The 14,433-nt window shown below is 44.1% G+C and overlaps 1 protein-coding gene across 1 annotated transcript in view; it reads left to right on the top strand.

Moving 5' to 3' along the window:
* LOC147464137 (Ribosomal protein L3 family protein) overlaps positions 1 to 13,243 on the top strand; it is a 32,807-nt gene extending 19,564 nt beyond the window's left edge. Inside the window, exon 2 of the mRNA XM_086493046.1 lies at positions 12,732 to 13,243. Within this exon, the coding sequence (XP_086349172.1) occupies positions 12,732 to 13,021 (290 nt within the window). The 3' untranslated portion in view covers positions 13,022 to 13,243. The remainder of the gene's footprint in view (positions 1 to 12,731) is intronic.
* The last annotated feature ends 1,190 nt before the right edge of the window (positions 13,244 to 14,433 follow it).

The following is a 14,433-nucleotide window of genomic DNA, read 5'->3' as shown; positions in this document are numbered from 1 at the left end:
CTTTCCAGAGTCCTCTTCCCGCAGAACAACTCTGCTTTCCCGGACACGAAGTCCTTACTTGGGAATTCCAACTTCCGGATCACAACTTGAGAGACTACCTCTCTCCGATCCGTGGATCTACTTCCCAAACTCGGGTACGAAACCCTTGGGCTGATCTGGCTCTAGTTCCTCAGAGCGCTTTTCTCCTGCAGAGGCTCATGCCTTCCTCTGCTCTTCCTCTGCTCCTACTCCCTCACGAAGAGGAAGTACACCTACAATCAAATACTCAAAGATCAGAACATGAAAATCGTTACCTTCAAAGTCTCGACGCTCGAAACGCAACTCGATTCTCGAAAAGCAATTCCTCGGAAGAGATCTCTCCATAGAAAATCCTCTCTTCCAATCCTACACACAAAAGAGGCGTGTTCTCGGGTTCCTTCTCGTAAATCAGCCCCGTCTACAACGTTTATGGGCTGAAAACAGAGAAAAACAGCAACTTGTCGCGATGGAAACACGCTTCGTAGGCACTTCTTCACGAGGGAACTCGCGCATTGGGTCTTGGCGACATCTGGTACACTCGGGGCAGCCATGGGCATCACCGGCAACGTCTTCTTTACGGCTGAAATCTGCAGCAGCATCTCCTCCTTGCAAAGATTGGTCCTCTCCTCTGAGTGAGGGCATGTAATGCTTTTATAGGCACGAATAGCTGCTCGCGTAGAGATCGCGGCCGGGGTTTTGTTTTTTTTTTTTTTCCGTTCTGCCAGAAAAAGAGAGAGAAAACGTTGGCTGATCTGTTGCCTTATTTATCAGATGGCTGCCCACTTATTAAATGGGCGGCCGGCGTATTTTAAAAAATAGTTTGAACCTGCCCAAAAACTCAATAAAACCTTATAAGTTAAAAACAATGCTTTCACAACACTTCCCAGGCGTCCCTGGATGCAATCACACGCACAATTGCAATGCAAACATAAACTTGCTCACGGGAAAGCATCTGCTTTCCCGAAAAGCAATCCCGCTTTCTCAGAAAGCATCTGTTTTTCCTCAAAGTTTCCTTTGAACCCATCTTCATTCAAGTGCTTGCTTTTCCTTGTGCACAATTCTAACACAGTTCGGAATTTCCTCCCGACTATGGATATTCCCTTTCCGATGCACCTGTCACCCACCTTGTGACGCATCAGGAATACCCATCACCTAGTCCTTTCCTACCGAACTTACGGTACAATCTCCTTCACGATGCTCTATGTCACCCATCCTATGACGCATCAAAGATGTCCGTTCCCGGATGGTCGGATACTTCTTTCCGATGCTCCTTGTCACCCATCTGATGTGACGCATCAAAAGTACCCGTTCCTGGTGGCCTTACAGATATTCCCGTTCTCAGTGCTTCCGTCATTACTTTGAACGACGCACTAGGAATACTCTGTACTTGGATGTCTCCAGTGAGAAAAACCCTCTCACTTAAAATTCCAATAATTCATTTAGAATTATTTTTCCTGTTGTTCCAAGCGAGAAAACCCTCTCACTTATAAATCCAATAATTCATTTAGAATTATTTTCTTGTCAAATAAAGCCAGTTTAGCAACATAGCTAAAGTCTACCGCCCTACGGGCCGGTTTCATGGTTCCATTGCTGAGATAGAATCACTTTTTCCTTAAAGAGTGAGCCTTGGTTGGTTTGCGGCGAAGACACGGAGCATAAGAACTTGGAATTGCACTATGGCTTACTGGACAAACGACGCCAAGGAAGAGGGTTCCTCTTCACATGACAGACAAGCTGTTTCTCCTCCAGTTTTTGAGCGTAGCAAGAGTTCACGGCCACCCCTGTCCGTACCTTTTGTTGATTTGAATGCTTCACAAGGTCAAGGGCATATGACTGGGCAACTAGAGGAGGAGCGTTCAGGACACAATTGGTTGCCGTTGTGAATGTGTTTTCTCGATTGGTGCAAAATCCTAGGTTTATGGAATTTTTGCAAGCTCCACCAGTGTCATCGCAGACAAGACAATTGTCTCATGCTGTAGAGCCTCTTGAGGCTCAAGCCCATGTTGCAGAGTCACTTGGGGCTCCAAGACAACTTGTGTCCATGAACATGTGGTTAGGACGCCTATTCCACAAGCTTTGCTGATTCAGCCAACCACTTTTCAAAGTCGAAATGTTGCATTAAATGGATAGGGATCCAGTTTCTAGGCTATGCAACAGGTTTTTCCACCATCCACAGTACTTGTTGGGTATTTCGGGGGTGGATCTGTGTTTTAGGGCATGGCCGGTTATGCACCTAGAACAAGAAATATATGCCAGGAACAGTCTTTGGGGGTATGCAAGGCATGATGCCAATCCCCATGTATGGTAACATTGGCACGCGGCAAGGGTTTTAGTGTAGTCAAGGCCAGTTTGGGGTGCCGGTTTTTCCGACCAGCAGGCAAATATGGCACCAAGGAACTAAAATGTCAATGGCCAAGGGGCACAGATAATCCCCACCACGGTACCCATGTTGCAGATAATTTTCTATGATAATTTGGAAGTGCAAGAAAAGAAGAAACCATACAAGGAAGGTGGTGCAGCTGTAAAGTTTGATACCTTCAGTGGTTTCGAGGATGAGACGAAGGCTCTTTCTTTCCTCCAGCAGTTTGATATGGCTTATGTAGGGGGGAATTTTACTGAGGCCTCCAAGGTCCAGAAAGTTGTCAGTTTCTTGAAAGAAAATGCACGTTGATGATGGACGGCATTGTTGATCGAACGATAGGCACCCGCCACATGGGTTAACTTCAAGCAAATGTTTGCATCTACATGGCTTTCAAATGAATCTGAAGCCGATGTCATGACAGATTGGCACCAACTCAGTGCGGCTTCTTCAAAAGCTTAGAGGAGTACAATCGAAAGTTTTGCAAAGCGTTGCTTTCAGTAGCTTCCTACAGGTTTGTGCCAACAACAGAGCAAATTGAGAAGTATTGTTGTGGTCTGAAGACTACTGTACAAAGAATCGAGTGGCCACCCTTACTCAGCTTATGGAAGTTGCCCACACTGGGCATGCCTTGTTGAAGGGAGAAGATAGCGGATTCGCGAGCATCGTGAAAGGGGATCAATCAAAGAAAAATTCAGCAAAGAGGTTCTTTGCAAAAGCGACTCCTGAAGCTTCCAGGAAATGCAGAGAAGGCTAAGGACTCACCCGAGTCTTTTAAAGGACATGCCAAAAGAAAGAGACAGGTTGCAAGATGCTATTTGGTGAAGTTCAAGAACTATCCACCTATGGATGCAAAGTGGATGGAAGAGTGTGAACTCACCAAATGTATTGCAGCTTTATCTTGAGGCCTTTGGGTTACAATCTGCGTATCTCAACGTGTTCACAAGAGAGAAGATGATGGAGCTAGCACATCAAATGTACATACGAACTGAGTGCAATAGAAGTGTACATTGCGGTATAAATGCTAATGGTACAATGTTCACTTCTATGATATATGGAAATGACAAAAGTAAGGTGTCATTAAGTCGTTTGTATCTATGTGTCATGACCTTTCTTGCGGATACATGCGGCGATGATAAAAGGGTGCTAACCACACTAAATTATCTGTGGCATCTATGTATCATGACCTTTCTTGCTGATACATGAGATGATAAAAGGGTGCTAACCACACTAAATCATTTGCATCATATATATTTGGCATGCAATCAAGGACATTTGCGATTTCAAGAGGGGGGTATGTCACAAGGATGTGGCAACCACTAACCTTAGTTGTTGGTTTCTTTCCCTTGATTTTCATTTGATTTTTGGGACCCTCTTTTTGAAGTCACAAATGGCCGGACATTGTGTGGCCAATGTGAAACAATCGACGGCCGAGAGTTTCACCCGTAGAATTAAAGGGCAGGACACCACGAGTTGGTTGGGCCAGTCGGCATTGAAATCCGAGCAGTAAAAGGATGTCTAGGCTTAGTTGAGAGTCATTTAGGCCCCGCGCAACACTTAAAAGTTGGTGGGTACTAGGAAATTAACTCAAAAGAGGCAAACTGGACACATGGTGGCTCCTAATGAAATAGCCAGACTCATCCCAAGAGGGGGCGTCCAAATTGAGAAGAGGGGCTGATTTTTATCAGAGTGTGCTCCACAGTGTGTGTGTGTGTGTGTGTGTGTGTGTGTGAGTATTGGGTGCATGTGTCACAAACGAGAGCGCATAACAATATAAAATACATTCGGATAAATAGGATTTATCACTTGTTACTGAAGCCGGAGGATATAGAGAGAAATAAATAGAGAGAGAGATAGAGAGTGAGAAGATCGACACAGTACTGGGGACCAAAAGATGGGTTGGTCCCCCCTTGTAATAGTATCTTTATTACTGAGGAGAAGTCTATACAAGCACTTGAACCGAACGTATTACCACGTTCGTTCTAGAATAAGACTTGATGGTTCCCGGAAGCCTCAGCTTCCGATTCCTAGGGCAAAACCCTATTTCAAGGAACTTCGTTACTTATTCCAATTCCTCGAGAATCAAGGTTCTCGCCTCTTGATCTCACCTTCCAGACTCAGGGCATGACATCCCTGCAACTCTTTCTAACTCTCTTTCCAGAGTCCTCTTCTCGCAGAACAACTCTGCTTTCCCGGACACGAAGTCCTTACTTGGGAATCCCAACTTCCGGATCGCAACTTGAGAGACTACCTCTCTCCGATCTGTGGATCTTCTTCCCAAACTTGGGTACGAAACCCTTGGGCTGATCTGGCTCTAGTTCCTTAGAGCGCTTTTCTCCTGTAGAGGCTCATGCCTTCCTCTGCTCCTACTCCCTCACGAAGAGGAAGTACACCTGCAATCAAATACTCAAAGATCATAACATGAAAAACGTTACCTTCAAAGTCTCGACGCTCGAAACGCAACTCCGTTCTCGAAAAGCAACTCCCCGGAAGAGATCTTTACATAGAAAAATCCTCTCTTCCAATCCTACACACAAAAGAGGTGTGTTCTCGGGTTCCTTCTCGTAAATCAGCCCCGTCTACGACGTTTATGGGCTGAAAACAGAGAAAAACAGCAACTTGTCGCGATGGAAACACGCTTCGCAGGCACTTCTTCGCGAGGGAACTCGCGCAGTGGGTCTTGGCGACATATGGTACACTTGGGGCAGCCATGGGCATCACTGGCAACGTCTTCTTTACGGCTGAAATCTGCAGTAGCATCTCCTCCTTGCAAAGATTGGTCCTCCTCTCTGAGTGAGGGCATGTGATGCTTTTATAGCTCCTAGCCACGGGCACAAATAGTTGCTCGCGTAGAGATCGCGGCTTTTTTTCCTTTTTTTTTTCCCCGTTCTACCAGAAAAAGAGAGAGAGAGAAAACGCTGGCTGATCTGTTGCGTTATTTATCAGATGGCTGCCCACTTATTAAGTGGGCGGCCGGCGTATTTTAAAAATAGTCTGAACCTGCCCAAAAACTCAATAAAACCTTATAAGTTAAAAACAATGCTTTCACAGCACTTCCCAAGTGTTCCTGGATGCAATCACATGCACAGTTGCAATGCAGATATAGACTTCCTCGCGGGAAAGCATCTGCTTTCCTGAAAAGCAATCCCGCTTTCTCAGAAAGCATCTGTTTTTCCTCAAAGTTTCCTCTGAACCCATCTTCATTCAAGTGCTTGCTTTTCCTTGTGCACAATTCTAACACAGTTCGGAATTTCCTCCCGACTGTGGATATTCCCTTTCCAATGCACCCGTCACCCACCTTGTGACGCATCAGGAATACCCATCACCTAGTCCTTTCCTACCGAACTTACGGTACAATCTTCTTCACGATGCTCTATGTCACCCATCCTATGACACATCAGAGATGTCCGTTCCCGGATGGTCGGATACTTCTTTCCGATTCTCCTTGTCACCCATCCGATGTGACGCATCAGAAGTACTCGTTCCTGGTGGCCTTACAGATATTCCCTTTCATAGTACTCCTGTCATTACTCTGAATGACGCACTAGGAATATTCTGTACTCGGATGTCTCCAGTGAGAAAAACCCTCTCACTTAAAATTCCAATAATTCATTTAGAATTATTTTTCCTTGGTGTTCCAAGCGAGAAAACCCTCTCACTTATAAATCCAATAATTCATTTAGAATTATTTTTCTGTCAGATAAAGCCAATTTGGCAACAGCATGTGATCACAGCTCTAATGGAAAGCTTGCCTTCTCCCTTATCTCATGTAGCGTGATGATTTGTTCTCGTGCATCTCTCTCCCCTTTGCACATATGGGATGCCCCTCTAGTTGGGCTTCTCAGATGACCATGTAGAGTTCGGGGGGTTTATTGAGTGTTTGCCAAGGCAAGAGCCTTTTGTATAGGAACTGGATTAGCTAATTGCTAATCCTGTATAGGTACACACAGTTTCATCGCGAAGAAATGCGAAAACGAAGAGTCTTCTCGCATGAAAACTCGTTCGATTCAAAAGAAAATTGTCCCACTGCGCGTGGGAGCCTTTGAGACACGTGTAGACGTGTTTGCTCTGCTCAAAATGATGCGAAACAGAAAATTATAGCCTGCTTTGTTTTTTTTTTGCAGGTTTAGGGTTTCGTACCTAAACTGCAAGGTAATGCCAGGGGAGCCTTGGGAAAGCCTTGGGTGCTTGTACAAGACAATTTAGAGAGATTTCCCGTGTCACGTGACACATCCCAACCCTAGGTGTCCGTGGACAAGCTATACCACAGCAGGGTTCAATCAGTTTAGATTAGCAGTGATCTGGCACTTTTGTGAGTCTATTTGTAGACTGTGCATGCCCAGTCACTTAGTGTAGATGCATATCCTTTGGTTGCACACAACATGATCATCGGAATTCCCATCAGAATCCATTAGCATCAGTTAGGGGAATTTTCCAGTGCGTTTAGCCTATTTTCCTATTTTTGGTTATTTTCACTTATTATTTTTAAGTGACTTTCCAACAAAAGTAGATAGGGCAATTTTGCTAAGTTAATATATAAGCAAACCCAAGTTAGCACTTTCTGGCAGAAGAGGCAGCAGGAGCTTCCCGCTCAACAGGCAACTTCTCAGCAGTACCCCCCCCCCCTTAGCAGTAGACCAACCTTCCCTTGGCGTTTCTTCACAGAAGCCTCGCCTACAAGTTTTCAGCCCTTAGCGTTTTCTCCCTACAGCCAGCCACCGCCATAAGCCTCCAGTTCTTGGCACTTTTCCTGCAACAGGCTCAGCCCAGTCATTAGCGTTTTCACTAATGCTAGGCAGCCAATAGATTCCAGCATTTTTGTGGCGTTTTTCAGCAGGTATTCCTCAGCCTTGGCAGCATTTTCAGCAGGTGCAATTCAGCATAAAAACGCAGCTTAGCAGGTACAAGACATCAGCGTTTTTGTCTCTAGCATGGCCCTCGACACAACCATCAGATTCAGCCATTAAAACAACAAGAAACCAATCAATTTCAACCCCGAAAACAGTCCACAAATTCAGCCAAAGAAGATCATAGATTCAGCCATCGAGTCGTCGTCGTCACCACCGTCATCGTCATCGGCATAGTCCCATTGCATGAGTCCATTGCATACGCATTGTACACCTTTGTGCAATCAAAGTAGACCACTCTCGCCGACGAGAGTGGGGCCTTCGGAGGAGGGTTTTACAAACTCTCGGGTGTCGTATCTCTTCTCTCTCATTCACTTGCACGCACAATATCCACTCACTTGTTCGTGATCATAGCATTCTCCATAAGACGGAAAGCTCTCTCTTTCCCTAAGAACTAAAAGGAACCTTGAGCAATGAAGATCACTAATCTTGAGAAAGTACAACATTCATTCCGCTGCAGCTAACATTGGTATCAGAGCTTTGGAAGTGTTCTGCATTACTCAAGGAAAGAACCACAAGAATTTTTTTTGTTTGTTGCAATCGCACGAACCCAAGTTTACTTGGGTGTGGTGATTCCTAATCGTGTTTTGTTGAAGAGTGACAGGAATACCAAGAAAGAAGGGCTTGTCCAGCCTCCCCTTGTGTCTCTTTTCACTCATTGAGAGCGGACCGTGCACTTAGCGGCCGGCCAATCGACGTGAGGTGGGAAAAAGCAACCTTGGTGTGAGCGCAAGGCCGCCAAGGGGTGTGCTCGAAGAAAGGAGTAGAACTCGGGTGAAGAGAAGATCCTTCTTCAACGCGATTTGCAAGCGAACGAAAACCTCAAGAACCCCAAGAACCCAAGACCCTCAAGACTCAAGAACCTCAAGAACCCTAGATTCTCACGAATCAAGGACCTCAAGCACCCAAGTTCCTCATGAACTTAAGAATCCAAGACCACAAGAACCCACAAGAACCCACGACTTCAGAATGATCATCACTCGAAGCGGAATGGATACTTCGCTTGGAGGTGATGAGCATGAGAGAGGCGAAGAAGAATTTTCCCCACTAGGAGGTTTTTCCGACCCTTCCCCATCTACGACACCGATTGCATTATCTCCAATGGAGGAGTTGAGGTTGTTGTTTATGGAACAGAATTTACAACGCAAAGCAAGAAATGCCGCAAGAATGGCAGCCATAGCGCGTGAGCGTGAGCAAGCACGCTTCGAAGACAAAGAACGACAAGCCAAATTGGATCATGAATTCAAAGAAAGAAAAGCATAAATGGAACGCAGACAAGTAGAGAACCAAGCAAGACAAGCAGAATTTTATCGCGAGAAAAAATCACGCTTGCAAGGGATGTTGCGACTCTTTTCTCAAGTGCAGACACCGATGCAAGAGATTCAGGAAAAGGAGACTCTCTCAGTCTCTTCTTCTCCATCGCATGATACACAGGATTTGCATGATTGTATGAAACATGATGATGTTTTGAACGACAATGATAAGCACAATGATTTGCATGATGATGAGAAGCATGATGAATTGAATGATAATGATTTGCATGATGATTTGAATGACAATGATAAGCATGATGATTTGGATGCCAATGATTTGCATAATGATTTGGATGACAATGACAAGCATGATGATTTGCATGATCAAGATGTGATTTCTCACAAGCATGATGAGTTGCATGAAGATGATGTGATTGTTCACAAGGATGATGTGTTAGTGGATGCTTTTTCTAGCGAAGCTAACCTCGTTGTAGATTCGATCAATCACCAAGAATCGATCTTGGCTTTCGAGTCGAGGTCCACAGATCCTCCACAAGAAGATTCGATAGATCCCGAAGAAGCGATCTTGGCTCTCGAGCCTTGGTCCAAAGAACCCTCACAGGAAGTATTATGTGTTCGCATGATTGATACACACGCATTGTTCGAGTGTTTCATTCGTGAAGGTTTCCTGTATTTTAGTCAACATCGTTATGTGATCCCTTTTCCTAGGCATGACATATTGCATGTTGAGCACATTTCTCTCATGGATGAGCACGAATGTATGCGGATTGTGCATGAAAAGCTGAAAAGTTTGTATGTCAGGAAGTCACACTCCATATCTCTTCCTTGGCATGACACATTTGTAGAAAGATCACATGATAGTATGAGCACCAAGCATGGGCATTTCCATTGTGATTTGCCAGAGTTGATTGATTTCGATCAAACAGAAAAGATTCGACCGCATTGTTTGCATGTGTTTGATGAACAGGTTGTCACTCCGTCTCTATGTTCATCTACATTGCATGCACAGTCTTTAGAGAAGACAAGATTTTTTTCCTTCACTTTACATGGAATGGGTATGTTTATGGTTGTGTTGGAGATGTTTCAGGAATTTTCAGCCATGGAGATTCTTGAAGACGGCAGAAGCAGGACTTTAAACGAAGTTGAAGCAAGGAAGGAGATTCAAAAGATTTTGTGTCGCCGTCGGCGCGGCCCAAAGAAGCAAGCGTTGCAGACCTTTATGAAGTTCAAGTACCGCATGACCCACACATTGGAGTGGGCCAGCGAAGAGTCCCTTCCAGGATTCCGGATGCTGTTGGCGATCTCCCTCGACGCCATACAGTTCGGTACCAGTATCTCACTTTGAAAAGGAGGGGATGTCACGTGACACATCCCAACCCTAGGTTTCCGTGGACAAGCTATATCACAGCAGGGTTCAATCAGTTCAATCAGTTTAGATTAGTAGTGATCTGGCACTTTTGTGAGTCTATTCGTAGACCGTGCATGCCCAGTCACTTAGTGTAGATGCATATCCTCTGGTTGCACACAACATGATCATTGGAATTTCCATCAGAATCCATTAGCATCAGTTAGGGGAATTTTCCAGTGCATTTAGCCTATTTTCCTATTTTTGGTTATTTTCACTTATTATTTTTAAGCGACTTTCCAACAAAAGTAGGTAGGGCAATTTTGCTAAGTTAATATATAAGCAAACCCAAGTTAGCACTTTTTGGCAGAAGAGGCAGTAGGAGCTTCCCGCTCAACAGGCAACTTCTCAGCAGGACCCCGGACACAACCATCAGATTCAGCCATTAAAACAGCAAGAAACCAGTCAATTTCAACCCCGAAAACAGTCCACAAATTCAGCCAAAGAAGATCACAGATTCAGCCATCGAGTCGTCGTCGTCACTACCGTCGTCGTCATCGGCATAGTCCCATTGCATGAGTCCATTGCATACGCATTGTACACCTTTGTGCAATCAAAGTAGACCACTCTCGCCGACGAGAGTGGGGCCTTCGGAGGAGGGTTTTACAAACTCTCGGGTGTCGTATCTCTTCTCTCTCATTCACTTGCACACACAATATCCACTCACTTGTTCGTGATCATAGCATTCTCCATAAGACGGAAAGCTCTCTCTTTCCCTAAGAACTAAAAGGAACCTTGAGCAAATAAAGATCACTAATCTTGAGAAAATACAACATTCATTCCGCTGCACCTAACATCCCGTGAGAAATCTCGTCTAATTCAAAGGGCAAGTGACCTTACAGGTGCGAGAGCTTGAGGGCTACCCATAGAAGGGGTTGGCACGTGAATCGAAGCACAAAATAGAGAATTGCATTTTGCTGTATTTTTTTGCAGGTTTAGGGTTTTGGCGAGTTTTGATGCCTACATGTCCCAGGAGCTTTGGGGAAGCTAGGGAATCACGGAACAAGTGTTTTGGTGCAAATTGGAGGCCAAAAACAGAGATTTCAGTGTGCTGTTATTTCTCGCCAGGTTTTGTAAAGTGCTCTAAAGTGCGTGGAAAGTCATTGATTACTTGGGATTTTGTCCGTGGAGACTTCTACTGTGGTTATGGTGCCGAAATCGGGTTAAAATAAGGGAATTTAGCCCGATAAAAGTGGGATAGCTTGTAGAAGTTTACAGGTTTTTCTCCAGTGCAATAAGAATAAAGAAATACGAAAGGGGTGCCAATCTTTGGGGCCAACAGGGCGTCGCTGTTAGCTTGGAAGCACTCTAGCTACCAAGCCATGGTTTGTTTGAAGTGTTGAATTTCTGTCACAAGTTTCTTTGTGAAGTTCCTTTGTGTCGTAAAGTTCAAGTTATGATTCGGGTGTAAGCTAAAGTCTACTGCCCTATGGGCCGGTTTCACTTGCACTTTCTTTTAAGACGGTTTTGGGCTTTTTGACGCTTCATTTTTTTGTTAATTCTTTCTATCTTAAATGGTATGTATGCCTTATCAACTACCATCTTATTGTAGTAATTCTTTTTATTTTGTTCTTCGTTAAATATTGGCTACATTACGCTTGAGTTTGTCCTGTACCTCTCTAGCTTATATGTGTGTGAGAGAGAGAGCATATGGGAATTGATGATATTTGTGGAGATGCTGAAGTTAATTTTCAGTCCTATCCGATGGTTCTGTTATCTTGTGGGTGATTACTATTATGTCAAGTTTAACTGAGTTTTAACTCAGACTAGTACCGCACACAAACACAAGGTTACTTCACTTCAATTGAGAGAATTGAACTTAATGAAAGAGAGAGGCAGAGAGAAAGGAGGGATGACACCGCATGTCGACCCTCAAAAGGCCACTTTAATTACTTGCACAAGTGGTGATACATTGGCTAAATGCTGAATACTTCATGCGGATGCTTCATGCAAAACCGCAAGGCTGGATCTCGTGCTGGCATTGAGGATCTGCAAAACGCTAGGGCTGATCTGATGCTATAGGCGGAAAACGCCGATCTGGTGCAAAATTGTTGGGGCTGAATTTGATGCAAAAACGCTCGCTGATCTGCTGCAAAAATGCTGGGGCTGAATTTGATGCAAAACGCTAGGGCTGATCTGTTGTTGTAGGCTGAAAACGCTGGTGCTGAGGGTACTAATGATGATGAAAGTGGGGGCGATGGAAACATCGGTGGGTGCTTGTGCTGTGGGTATTTGAATTGCGGGTACTGGATTCTGTCGTCCTACTCTTTTATAGGTCTTTTAGCCATTTTCCCTACCTACTTTTACTAAATGTCACTTATTAATAAATGACTGTAGTGACTGTTCATTTGCCTATATGCTTCAGTGAGTGTATTGTGTAAGTGAGGGTATGCAACTAGGACCTGTCTGATCATGCACGTTCTTCTAGAGGCTCACAAAATGCCAAGCTAGATCCTAAGTTAACTAAGGCTGACGCTAAACTGTAGCAGTAGCTTGTCCACGTGGCTCAAGTGTAATGCGCACGTGACACATTAATCTATATAACTTGCATTTTCCTTCAATGTTGGTATCTCTGTACTGTAGTTCGTAAGTTCGACTGGTTTTATACATATAGAAAGGCATTGGTTTTCACTTGATTCCATATTGTTAGTGCTTAACCTTCTGAATGTGGATTTATGCGTTGACTTTAAACATTGTTTTATCCATATCTTAGAAAATTCAGGTGTCGACTTTATGTGTAAGCTCTTAGCATATCTTTTCTACTGCAGGTGGAATTAAAAGGTGGAACTTCAGAAGAGGGCCAATGACTCACGGTTCCAAAAGCCACAGGCAGCTAGGATCTATTGGAGCGGGTACTACTCCTGGTCGTGTCTACCCTGGGAAAAAGATGCCTGGAAGGATGGGTGGAACAAAGACAAAGATTAGAAAGCTGGAAGTCATCAAAGTGGATACGGAACTACGCACTCTCATTGTGAAAGGGGCAGTTCCTGGAAAGGCAGGAAATCTCCTACGAATAGCTCCTGCCAAGATAGTGGGGAAAAACATCCCCAAGAGTTAGGAATTATGGCAGATGAAGCTTGTCTCATGTTTCTTCTTATGACACACATTTGGTGTATGTCGGCCCATGGGCCTTGTTTCTCACATGTAAAGGTCAGCACATTTGTCAATCCTAGTCTTTTTCCCTCACTTCAGGAACTGTGCCGTGTTCTTTGATACCGATTGAGGCTGTAAATGATACCAGCTTCCCATATGAAAGCACAAGCAGAATTATTTTGTTGCACATTCTCTTCTTCCTGTGTGTTTATGTGGTGTGTTTTTTTCCGAGCACACATGCACGCACTCCCACACACTTGAATACATACATACATACATATATTTGCCCGTGGACCTAGAGGTCTTGAGTTCAAGACTCGTTGGATAGATCCTTGAGGTGTTTTAGGGTTTTTCTTATGATGTTAAAAGTTATTTTTTCTTCTCCTTCTCTCTTGGGGGGGCACATGTAGTCTTTATACCCCACAGAAGAAGAAGCACAGAGCCCCTGACCTTCCATTGGCGGTCCCTTCCCTCCTTTTAGACAGCTTTCCACCACAGCCCCTGACTACCAAACTCGTGAATTCTCTCGAGAAATGGATAACTTAGAATCACTTGATCATGGGCTGTCTTTCTGCATACGCAACTTTTTTTCTAACCATACCAAAAAAGATGGAATTTTAAGATGCTCCAGAATTTGGTGAAAGTATAAGTCATTAGGAAAATTCTTGGTGTTGTGCTAAGCATGGAGAAGGTTAGGTATCGTGCAGTTTTGAAATTAGGAAGCTGATTCTAGTTCCCATGAATTTTGAGTATTGATTGTCATTTGTGCAAGAACCTGTAGCATTCAATGACCAAAAAAATCTAGCACATAGTAAAGAGTTTTTGGCTTCACTAGGCCCTGTCTCTTGACAATTGGAAACACAATTTGGCAGGGCCCACAGCAGTGCTTCGCTTGATATTGTTTTAGCTTAGCCAATTTTGAATTATTGGGGGAGTGAACTTCCATCTACCACTATATGTAGGTTTGACAACACAATCTAGAAAGAATGGTTGAAGGAGGAACAATCCAGCACAATTTTGTGAATTTGGACCGCCCGATCGCACTATGCACGTGCCTCACGATTTTCACCTCCACCCTTGATCCCATTTGAACGTCCTCATGGCATATAGTGTTGAGGAGAGACTAGAGTTGCTTGCAATCTAGAAAGAATGGTTGAAGGAGGAACAATCCAACACAATTTTGTAAATTCGGGTCACACTATGCACGTGCCTCATGATTTTCACCTCCACCCTTGATCCCATTTGAACATCCTCATGCCATATAGTGTTGAGGGGACACTAGAGTTGCTTGCATGGTTGCCTCACGACATGTGAATATATGATAACAAAATCAAGTCTCAAAATGAGCAGACAAGTAAAAATTGAGAGTCTGGAGAC

This window comes from Adiantum capillus-veneris, chromosome 2 (genome assembly GCF_014529385.1).
Source record: "Adiantum capillus-veneris isolate H3 chromosome 2, ASM1452938v2, whole genome shotgun sequence".
Classification (NCBI taxonomy): Eukaryota; Viridiplantae; Streptophyta; class Polypodiopsida; order Polypodiales; family Pteridaceae; genus Adiantum; species Adiantum capillus-veneris.
This window is presented reverse-complemented; position numbering and strand designations above follow the sequence as displayed.